At 45.2% G+C, this 12,188-nt stretch overlaps 1 protein-coding gene across 2 annotated transcripts in view; it reads left to right on the forward strand.

Annotated features, from left to right (window-relative positions):
* The first annotated feature begins 5,085 nt into the window (after positions 1-5,085).
* Positions 5,086-12,188, forward strand: part of paqr8 (progestin and adipoQ receptor family member VIII) — a 9,596-nt gene continuing 2,493 nt past the window's right edge. Inside the window, exons 1-4 of one of the 2 annotated variants that reach the window (XM_064991690.1) lie at positions 5,086-5,318; positions 7,575-8,217; positions 8,698-8,918; positions 9,185-12,188. The exon at positions 9,185-12,188 is cut by the window's right edge and continues 2,493 nt beyond it. In XM_064991690.1, coding sequence (XP_064847762.1) covers positions 7,686-8,217; positions 8,698-8,918; positions 9,185-9,505 — 1,074 coding nt within the window. In that variant the 5' untranslated portion in view covers positions 5,086-5,318; positions 7,575-7,685 and the 3' untranslated portion in view covers positions 9,506-12,188. Of the gene's footprint in view, positions 5,319-6,346; positions 8,218-8,697; positions 8,919-9,184 lie in introns of those variants that run through there. The other variant, XM_064991691.1, reaches the window with a different exon arrangement.

Below are 12,188 nucleotides of genomic sequence, written 5' to 3' on the forward strand. Positions count from 1 at the left end.
TCATGGGTGAACAGGGTGTACAGGTGGGGGCTGAGCACGCATCATTGTGGGCCGTGTTGAGGATCAGCGTGGCGGAGGTGTTGTGTCCTACCTTCACCACCTGGGGTCGGCCAGTCAGGAAGTCCAGGACCCAGTTGCACGGGGAGGGGTTCAGACCCAGGGCCTCGAGATTAATGATGAGCTTGGAGAGTACAATGGTATTGAAGGCTAAGCTGTAGTCAATGAACAGCATTCTTACTAGAGGTTGGCCGATTAATTAGGGACAATTTCAAGTTTTCATAACAATCGATAATCTGCATTTTTGGACGTCGATTACATTGTACTCCACGAGGAGACTGCGTGGCAGGCTGACCACCTGTTACTCCACGAGGAGACTGCGTGGCAGGCTGACCACCTGTTACTCCACGAGGAGACTGCGTGGCAGGCTGTGACCACCTGTTACTCCACGAGGAGACTGTGTGGCAGGCTGACCACCTGTTACTCCACGAGGAGACTGTGTGGCAGGCTGACCACCTGTTACTCCACGAGGAGACTGCTGACCACCTGTTACTCCATGAGGAGACTGTGTGGCAGGCTGACCACCTGTTACTCCACGAGGAGACTGTGAGGCAGGCTGACCACCTGTTACTCCACGAGGAGACTGGGTGGCAGGCTGACTACCTGTTACTCCACGAGGAGACTGTGAGGCAGGCTGACCACCTGTTACTCCACGAGGAGACTGCGTGGCAGGCTGACCACCTGTTACTCTGCGTGGAGACTGCTGACCACCTGTTACTCCACGAGGAGACTGCGTGGCAGGCTGACCACCTGTTACTCCACGAGGAGACTGCGTGGCAGGCTGACCACCTGTTACTCCACGAGGAGACTGCGTGGCAGGCTGTGACCACCTGTTACTCCATGAGGAGACTGTGTGGCAGGCTGACCACCTGTTACTCCACGAGGAGACTGCGTGGCAGGCTGTGACCACCTGTTACTCCACGAGGAGACTGCGTGGCAGGCTGACCACCTGTTACTCCACGAGGAGACTGCGTGGCAGGCTGTGACCACCTGTTACTCCATGAGGAGACTGTGTGGCAGGCTGACCACCTGTTACTCCACGAGGAGACTGCGTGGCAGGCTGACCACCTGTTACTCCACGAGGAGACTGTGTGGCAGGCTGACCACCTGTTACTCCACGAGGAGACTGCGTGGCAGGCTGACCACCTGTTACTCCACGAGGAGACTGCGTGGCAGGCTGTGACCACCTGTTACTCCACGAGGAGACTGCGTGGCAGGCTGACCACCTGTTACTCCACGAGGAGACTGCGTGGCAGACTGACCACCTGTTACTCCACGAGGAGACTGCGTGGCAGGCTGACCACCTGTTACTCCACGAGGAGACTGCGTGGCAGGCTGACCACCTGTTACTCCACGAGGAGACTGCGTGGCAGGCTGACAACCTGTTACTCCACGAGGAGACTGCGTGGCAGGCTGACCACCTGTTACTCCACGAGGAGACTGCGTGGCAGGCTGACCACCTGTTACTCCACGAGGAGACTGCGTGGCAGGCTGACCACCTGTTACTCCACGAGGAGACTGCGTGGCAGGCTGACAACCTGTTACTCCACGAGGAGACTGCGTGGTTAACCACCTGTTATGTGAGTGCAGCAAGGACCCAAGTTAAGTTGCTAGCTAGCAATAAACTTATCTTATAAATAACAATGAATCTTAACATAATCACGAGTTAAACTAATAATTTCATTAAACATGTGTAGTTAACTTGCTTTTCCTGTGTTGCATATAATCAATGCGGTGCCTGTTAATTTATCATCAAATCACAGCCTACTTCGCCTAACGGGTGATGATTTAACAAGCACATTCGCGTAAAAAGCACTGTTGTTGCACCAATAATCAGAAACATCAAGGCATTTCTTAAAATCAATACACAAGTATATATTTTTTAAATCTGCATATTTAGTGAAAAGAAATTCATGTTAGCAGGCAATATTAACTAGGGAAATTGTGTCACTTCTCTTGCGCTCTGTGCAAGCAGAGTCAGGTTATTTTACAGCAGTTTGGGTCGCCTGGCTCGTTGAGAACCATTTCTTCCTGACAAAGACAGTAATTAATTTGCCAGAATTGTACATAATTATGACATAATAGTGAAGGTTGTGCAATATAACAGCAATATTTAGACTTAGGGATGCCACCCATTTGATAAAATACAGAACGGTTCTGTATTTCACTGATAGAATAAACATTTTGTTTTTGAAATGATAATTTCCGGATTTGACCATATTAATGACCTAAGGCTAATATTTCTGTGTGTTTATTATAATTAAGTCTATGATTTGATATTTGACAGAGCAGTCTGACTGAGCTGTGGTAGGCAGCAGCAGGCTCGTAAGCATTCATTCAAACAGCACTTTTCTGATCGCAATGCTTGAAGCACAGCGCTGTTTATGACTTCAACTCCAGAGATTAGGCTGGCAATACTTTAGTGCCTATAAGAACATCCAATAGTAAAAAAAAAAATAGTAAAAAAGTAGAGAGAGAAATAGTCCTATAATTCCTATAATAACTACAACCTAAAACTTCTTACCTTGGAATATTGAACACTCGTGTTAAAAGGAACCACCAGCTTTCATATGTTCTCATGTTCTGAGCAAGGAACTGAAACATTAGCTCTTTTACATGGCACATATTGCACTTTTACTTTCTTCTCCAACACTGTGTTTTGGCACTATTTAAACCCAATTGAACATGTTTCATTATTTATTTGAGACTAAATAGATTTGTATTTATGTATTATATTAAGTTAAAATAAAAGGGTTCATTCAGTATTGTTTTAATTGTCATTATTACAAATATATATATATTTTTTTAAATCAGCCGATTAATCTGTATCGTTTTTGTTTGGTCCTCATAAATCGGTTGACCTCTCTTACATAGGTATTCCTCTTGTCCAGATGGGATAGGGCAGTGTGCAGTGTGATGGCGATTGCGTCATCTGTGGACCTGTTGGGGCGGTATGCTAATTGTAGTGGGTCTAGGGTGTGAGGTAAGGTGGAGGTGATATGATCCTTAATTAGCCTCTCAAAGGACTTCATGATGAAAGAAGATGATGCAACGGTCATTTATACAGAACAAAATAGAAACCCAACATGTAAAGTGTTGGTCCAATGTTTAATGAACTGAAATAAGATCCCAGAAATATACCATATGCACAAAAAAAGCTTATTTCTCTTAAGTCGCTCTGGATAAGAGCGTCTGCTAAATGACTTAAATGTAAAATGTAAATGTTAAATTTTGTGCCCGAATTTGTTTACATCCGTTAGTGAGCATTCCTCTTTTGCCAAGATAATCCATCCACCTGACAGGTGTGGCATATCAAGAAACTGATTAAACAGCATGATCATTACAAAGGTGCACCTTGTGCTGAGGATTTTTAAAAGGCCACTCTAAAATGTGCAGTTTTGTCACACAACACAATGCCACAGACGTCTCAAGTTTTGAGAGAAGGAGCAATTGACATGCAGACTGTAGGAATGTCTACCAGAGCTGTTGCCAGAGAATGTAATGTTATTTTCTCTACCATAAGCAGGTGTTTTAGAGAATTTGGCAGTACTTTCAACCAGCCTCACAACTGCAGACCGGCCTCACAACTGCTGACCACGCGTATGCCGACATGTGGGTGAGCGGTTTGCTGATGTCAACATTGTGAACAGGGTGCCCTATGGTGGCAGTGGGGTTATGGTATGGGCAGGCATAAGCTACAGACAACAAACGCAATTGCATTTTAAATGCACAGAGATACCGTGACGCCGTACTGAGGCCCATTGTTGTGCCATCCCCCAGTAGCCATAATTTTGTTTCAGCGTTAATGCATGGCCCAATGTCACAAGGATCTCTACACAATTCCTGGAAACTGAAAATTGTCCCAGTTCTTCCATGGCCTGCACACTCACCAGACATGTTGCGTTTAATATTTTTGTTCAGTTAGCATCCCTCGAACGACGCTGCCAACTCATTTCATGTATCATTTTCATGTTAGTGTAGCACGTGACGATGTGTAAAACTTACTCAGCCTTATGTCCCGCTTGTGTAAAATCACGAGCAAGCATTAGATCAGCTAATATGCCTGAGGGAGGATGGTTCGAGCCAGGTACGGGACGAATCGGGAGGAAGTGATACCCGCTAAGCAGGCAGCGTGACATCCTTGACATTGGTAAGAGCACAAACAGAACTGGAGCCATGGGAAGTAGATGTACTGAGGGGTGATTCAGACCCACTACTGTTGTCATTCCGTAGTGTGGTGATAAATAACATTTAAAAAGTAATTAATATTATTTAAAATAGATATATATATATTTTCAAATCTTTATTGCTCCTCTATGAGAGGAGAAAAATACTCAACAGCAGAGCAGGAAGAAATATACTTTTCCTCAGCACCATCCCCCCCAAAACAAATTTCCCCTGCCATGGCAAGAAGAGAGACTCGGAAGATACACTATAGAACATGCACCAGCTGCCTATGGCGCATGTTCAATATCTTCTAAGCACCCCTTGCATTGCCTGGTCCCACAAACGACGCTCTTCCACCGATAGTACACCAGATGACGCTATTTAACTAAAACGAGCTGTGGCCATTGCATTATTTGCAAAGTATGTAATTGTGTAGTGCATTGTAGTGTATGTATTGTAACGCATAGGCACTGATTGGTTTTTAAACGTATAATGAGGTTCTGCATATTCACATGTAAAAATGCAAAAAATATATATTAGAATGCTATTCGAAATCAATTATCAACATATCATATTATATTATGCTTCAATAATAAATCATGTTTTACGTTTCTCGTGCGCATGAAAAAATGGTTGTTTTGATAAGCTATTGTGATTATATTATGAGACACAAAATATCCCAGGCTATATATTTTATTGTGATGCGTAACCCTATGTGCGTAGCTTTAGGATTAGATCTTTTTTTTCATAGCGCCACTGCCTCGGAAAATGTAGGTCAGTCCTTGAGTTTTGGGCGTTCTTCTGTTTAGCCCAATCGTTTAGCATACCTTTTTAGGCACGCCCAGTCTCCCAAATCACTTCTTTGCAGCTGGGTTGCTATGCTGTCACTCGTAGATTGCTAGAGTTCACCTGTCGTGCTGCTACCACTCGCTGTCTGCTTGAGAATAGGCTTCACCATCAGCATCACGAAATCGATGTAGAAATGAAAAACGATGTGGAAGGGGGTCTAGCGCTGTAGTGGTATTTGATAACTGCGACGGCTCCCAGCAACAGGTGTGTTCTGTCTAGACATTCAGGGACATACAGAAATACAGGTGAGATTTCTATATTTTCAAACAATAATTTGAATATGAGAGGATAATAACTTGTCTAGCATTTTTTTTAATATATTATTTCTCCTTTTACATTAATCTAGAACTCTCTCTCTCTCTCATTGCTTCTTGTGCTTATCCCATTTTTGGTCATTTTCTTCTAGATTCTAGAGGTTTAGTTGAATGCTGATAATGGGCCACTGACATGGATAGAGACAGACAGACACTCCACGCAGCCAGTGCAGAATGCTGTTGCCTCATCTGTTTTTGTAGTTGTATTGGCTAGAATGCTGTTGCCTCATCTGTTTTTGTAGTTGTATTGGCTAGAATGCTGTTTGCCTCATCTGTTTTTGTAGTTGTATTGGCTAGAATGCTGTTGCCTCAATTGTTTTTGTAGTTGTATTGGCTAGAATGCTGTTTGCCTCATCTGTTTTTGTAGTTGTATTGGCTAGAATGCTGTTGCCTCATCTGTTTTTGTAGTTGTATTGGCTAGAATGCTGTTTGCCTCATCTGTTTTTGTAGTTGTATTGGCTAGAATACTGTTGCCTCAGCTGTTTTTGTAGTTGTATTGGCTAGAATGCTGTTGCCTCATCTGTTTTTGTAGTTGTATTGGCTAGAATGCTGTTTGCCTCATCTGTTTTTGTAGTTGTATTGGCTAGAATGCTGTTGCCTCATCTGTTTTTGTAGTTGTATTGGCTAGAATGCTGTTGCCTCAGCTGTTTTTGTAGTTGTATTGGCTAGAATGCTGTTTGCCTCATCTGTTTTTGTAGTTGTATTGGCTAGAATGCTGTTGCCTCAATTGTTTTTGTAGTTGTATTGGCTAGAATGCTGTTTGCCTCATCTGTTTTTGTAGTTGTATTGGCTAGAATGCTGTTGCCTCAGCTGTTTTTGTAGTTGTATTGGCTAGAATACTGTTGCCTCAGCTGTTTTTGTAGTTGTATTGGCTAGAATGCTGTTGCCTCAGCTGTTTTTGTAGTTGTATTGGCTAGAATGCTGTTGCATCATCTGTTTTTGTAGTTGTATTGGCTAGAATGCTGTTGCATCATCTGTAGTTGTATTGGCTAGAATGCTGTTTGCCTCATCTGTTTTTGTAGTTGTATTGGCTAGAATGCTGTTGCCTCAGCTGTTTTTGTAGTTGTATTGGCTAGAATGCTGTTTGCCTCATCTGTTTTTGTAGTTGTATTGGCTAGAATGCTGTTTGCCTCATCCCTGTCTTTCTAGTCTTTTCTCCCCTTGTACAAGTAACCTGATCCTAGATCTGGGGCCAGGCTATTGTAGAACGCATGATAACAAGGAGTGGAATGATATCTCAAACAGACTGGCTACCCAGGCTATTGTAGAACGCATGATAACAAGGAGTGGAATGATATCTCAAACAGACTGGCTACCCAGGCTATTGTCGAACGCATGATAACAAGGAGTGGAATGATATCTCAAACAGACTGGCTACCCAGGCTATTGTAGAACGCATGATAACAAGGAGTGGAATGATATCTCAAACAGACTGGCTACCCAGGCTATTGTCGAACGCATGATAACAAGGAGTGGAATGATATCTCAAACAGACTGGCTACCCAGGCTATTGTCGAACGCATGATAACAAGGAGTGGAATGATATCTCAAACAGACTGGCTACCCAGGCTAATTGTAGAAGCATTTCACCCATAAATGACAACCCCGGTTGTAAAGTTTTTCAAATAAGGGAAATGTCACCACTAATATCTGACACAATCACGCTTAATGTGAGGAAGGTAAGGTGGCTGTTAGGAGTTTCAGAAGTGTCCCCTTTCAGGTTGGCACTGTATCAGTCACAATCCTGGCTTGGTTTGTATTCTCTGGGTGTATATGTTTGTCTTTGGTCTCCGTAGGTGCTTATTAGTATCGCTGCTGACGCCATAGATAGGGTGGCTGTTGTCATTCCGTAGTGTGTGGGTGGGGTGTCAAGGGAGGCAGTGAGACTAGGGTACTGGGTTAGGTAGCAGGCCAGAGGTAACAATTTCCAGGTATGACTGCATGCCTGCTCTCTGCTGCATGCTAGCCTACCTACCTGCTTCCCAGTGTAAGCTGACAGACCGGTGAACCAATTCCCAGATGACCAGCTATGTGAGAAATGTGTGTCTGTCAGCCTGCCTCATTTTAAGCAGCATCGGTTTTGACCTAGTTTCTACTGTTGGTATAATACAGAATTCAATACAACCTACTCTATACTTTGATTCTTAAATAATCTTAACTGCATTTTGTTTCTCTCTGTTTCCACAGCAAAACCCAAGTCTTTCCAAATCAACTTTCCACCCTACTCCTCCTCTATACCCATTCCCACCTCTTTCCCTCCATCCCTCTTTCCTTCCCTTGCCCCACCTCTCCATCATCATGTCCAGCGGAGCCCTGGGGCGTCTCAGTACCTTGACTCTGAGTGTGAAGCAGCTCAGCCGGCTGCCTCACCTCTCAGACATCCTCCCCTCTTCACTCCCCACCCTCCCCTCCCCCAGCCCCACCGTCCCTGTGTCCTGCGTCCCCACTCTGTTCCAGGAGCCTTACATCCTCTCTGGCTACCGCCCGGTGGGGCAAGACTGGCGCTGTTACGTCCTCAGCCTCTTCCAGAGACACAATGAATCCCTCAACGTCTGGACACACCTTCTGGCAGGTCCCCTGGTGCTACTACGCGTCTGGGCCTATGGATTGTCCCTAGACTCGGCGTCCCTGCCTCTCTGCCTGTACATACTGTCTGCCCTCACCTACTTGTGTTGTAGCGTAGCAGCCCACCTGCTTCAGTCCCACTCTGAGCTGGCTCACTATACTCTGTTCTTCCTGGACTACGTGGGTGTGTCTGTGTATCAGTATGGCTGTTCCCTGGCTCACTATTTCTACTGCTCTGAGCCAGCCTGGAGGGAGAGCCCCGTAGGTAGTTTGTGTTTTTTATTGTTGCTATGGCAACACGCTTTCTCTCCACACTCTAGTGCACTTTATTCAACCTGTCTGCCGCATCCCAAGTGACGCCCGATGTAGTGCACTACTTTTCACCTGGGCCCAAAAGGGAAAAGAATGCCATTTTGGATGCCTTAGGTACATTGTGTTTCGTTTTCAGCGTACCTGATTCTGATGTTGTGTTATAATTGCCTACGGAGGATTACAGTCTCTTAACACTTACTAAGTGGTCCCACATGGTGGCTTTTAAATCTGTAATATGTATTGCCGATTGTTGTAAAATTGTGCTCCGGGGTGAAATTTCCCCTAGACACTGTTCTAGGATCAGCTTCTCCTCCCTCGATCCTAACTTTAACCATTAGTGGGGGGGGAATGCAAAAGTGACCCAGGATCAGCATCTAATGGCAATATCACCCTATTCTTAATACTGTGGAATGACAAACTGTTCTACCTCTAGGGCTCTGGTTCCTCCCTGGTGCTGCCTTACTTGGCTGGCTGTCCTGTGCCAGCTGCTGCTTTGCCAAGTCACGCTACCGCCGGCCTTACCCGCTCCGGAGGAAGATCTGCCAGCTGATCCCCACCAGCATGGCCTACTTCCTGGACATCAGCCCTGTAGCCCACCGCCTGGCTACCGTACCCTGGGGTCAGGACCCCGCCCTGCCACTCCACGCCCTGCAGGTGGGGGGGTGAATGAATGGAGGGAATTATCATGGCTGTGGCAACTCTATGGGCCGATTTTCCCAGACACAGATAACGAAAGCCAAGTCCTAGTCTACAAAGCATGGTCAATGGAGAAGCTCCCATCTGTGTCTGGGTAACTGGCCCATAGAGTTGCCTGAGCCGTGAGAATACAACACACACAAAAATGATTGAGGATTTTTTTTTAAACAAACACAATTCACAGAGTCAACTGACTTGTTTCCATTGTGGTCCTCCATTTTTAGATGGCCGCCTTCCTGCTTGCAGCCTTCTTCTTCTCCTGCCCTGTTCCTGAGAGGTTCTTCCCGGGGCATTGTGACATCATGGGTCAGGGTCACCAGATCTTCCACCTCTTCCTGTCTCTGTGTACGCTGTGTCAGCTGGAGGCCCTTTTCCTGGACTATGGCAGTCGGAGGGATACAGTGCTGCAGTTGTATGGGGAGAGGCAGCTGTGGTTCGCCGGTGTATCCTTCCTCGCCCTAGCACTATGTAGCACCCTGACCGCGGTTGTCATGAGGAGGCATGTACAGAGACGACTGGAGAAAAGTGAAACTGTGAAACAGTGAGGAATGGCAGGGAGAGGAAGAACGAGAGACATTTTCAGTGTTTTGAGAATAATCATGTCCTGTAAATGTATAGAGAGATTATTTATCTAAGATGATGAGCATCTTAGTTGCAGATAAAGGTTTCTTGCCTTAAAAGATCATTTGATTCCTGTACAATCTAACCATTTCCTTCTTTGTTTACTTCCTGGACATGGGGTAAATATTTCTTTATTGCCTATTTCTGACTAGTTATTGATCAATAAGCTTAGATTCAGAAGCCTGGTCCCAGATCTGTCTGTGCTGTATAGCCAACGCCTATGGGCATTGTCATGCCAAATCTACAAACAGATCTGGGATCAGGCTATTGATTCAGTTTATATCTGAGGAACCCATGAAGGGTGTTTTTGTGTTAAGCTTAATGGAATTTCACCCCAAAGTCTGTCTGGTAAAGAGTTAGTGACATTTTTAAAGCTGTATTTTTGGCGTTCTCTTTCAGCTGTCGGAGTGAAACTGAGCAGGCCAAGCCACGGGATTGAGCAAACAAAGAAGTCAGTTTTATTGAGCAGTGAACAGAACAGGCTGTGATTTTGGCCATAGTGACAGGCAGACTATAGGCCATTGCAGAGCAGGATCTGGCAACTAGAGCGAGTGGGTTGAGGATCAGGAGGTCAGCTGTGGGTGACGAGGACCGATGCTTTTATACAGGGCGAACCTGGGTCATAGTGGATACACTAATTGGCATTTTTACAAAACAAGCAAAAAAAAGCATTGACGCAAGACACATCTACACAAAGAAATGTGTTGTGTGATTGGACCTAGACATTTGTATGATGTCATATGAAAAAGCCCATCAACATCCATGTGTAACTCTGTGTTGTTGTCTGTTCACGCTGCTATGCTTTATCTTGACCAGAGGTCGCAGTTGTAAATGAGAACTTGTTCTCAACTAGCCTACCTGGTTAAATAAAGGTGAAATAAAATAAATAAATAAATAGGATGACTCGCTTGGGAATGGGAATTTTCCAAACATGAATGTAGAATTCTATAGCAAGCTTGTTGTTTGTATGGCCGGTAATTGAATACCAGTGTTCTGATTTTAGTTGACATTGCGATCCATGAAAACCATGACGGTACCAGGCAGGCAGAGAAAGCCGTTCAAACTCTTCCTCCAGTTCTGCTATTGGTACACAGCACACTTGATCAGGTTTCTATGCACACTATTGACTCTGGTTGCATCTGAAATGGCGCCCGATTCCTCACAGGGCTCTGTATGGTCAAGAGTTGTGCCTTCGGAAAGTTTTGGAACCCCTTCACTTTTTCCACATTTTGTTACATTACGGCCTTACTCTTAAATGGATTAAGTTGTTGTTCCGCATCAATCTACACACAATGCCCCATAACGACAAAGGAAAAACAGGTTTTTAGAAATGTTTTTTTTTTTACTGGCATTACAAGCTTGGCACACCTGTATTTGGGGAGTGTCTCCCATTCTTCTCTGCAGTTCCTCTCAAGCTCTGTCAGGTTGGATGAGGAGCGTCGCTGCACAGCTTTTTTCAGGATTCTCCAGAGATGTTCCATTGGGTTCAAGTCCGGGCTCTGGCTGGGCCACTGAAGGACATTCGGAGACTTTCAGAGTCCCAAAGCCACTCCTGTGTTGTCTTGGCTGTGTGCTTAGAGTATTTGTCCTGTTGGAAGGTGAACCTCCGCCCCAGTCTGAGGTCCTGAGCGCTCTGAAGCAGGTTTTCATCAAGGATCTCTCTTTTACTTTGTTCATCTTTCCCTCGATCCTGACTAGTCTCCCAGTCTCTGCTGCTGAAAAACATCCCCACAGCATGATGCTGCCGCCACCATGCTTCACCGTAGGGATGGTATTGGCCAGGTGATGAGTGGTGTCTGGTTTCCTCAGGACGTAACACTTAGCATTCAGGCCAACGAGTTCAATAGATGTATCATCAGACCAGAGAGTCTTGTTTCTTATGTTCTGAGAGTCCTTTAGGTGCCCTTTGGCAAACTCCAAGCGGGCTGCCATGTGCCTTTTAATGAGTGGCTTCTGTTTGGCCACTCTACCATAAAGGCCTGATCGGTGGAGTCCCGCCGAGACGGTTGTCCTTCTGGAAGGTTCTCCCATCTCCACAGACAAACTCTGGAGCTCTGTCAGAGTGACCATCGGGTTCTTGGTTACCTCCCTGACCAAGGTCATTCTCCCCTGATTGGTCAGTTTGTCCTGGCACCCAGCTCTAGGAAGAGTCTTGGTGGTTCCAAACTTCTTCCATTTAAGAATGATGGAGGCCACTGTGTGTTCTTGGGGACCTTCAATGCTGCAGACATATTTTGGTACCCTTTCCCAGATATGTGCCTCGACACAATCCTTTCTCGGACCTGTACAGACAATTCCTTCAACCTCATGGCTTGGTTTGTGCTCTGACATGCATTGTCAACTGTGGGACCTAATATAGACCGGTGTCTGCCTTTCCAAATCATGTCCAATCAATTTAATTTACCACAGGTGGACTCCAATCAAGTTGTAGAAACATCACAAGGATGATCAATGGAAACAGGATGCACCTGAGCTCAATTTCGGATCTCATAGTGGAGTGTCTGAATACTTATGTAAATAAGATATTTTAGTTTTCTATACATTTGCAAACATTTCAAAAAACCTGTTTTCGCTTTGTCATTATGAGTTATTGTGTGTAGATTGATG

This window comes from Oncorhynchus masou, chromosome 16, assembly GCF_036934945.1.
Source record: "Oncorhynchus masou masou isolate Uvic2021 chromosome 16, UVic_Omas_1.1, whole genome shotgun sequence".
NCBI lineage: Eukaryota > Metazoa > Chordata > Actinopteri > Salmoniformes > Salmonidae > Oncorhynchus > Oncorhynchus masou.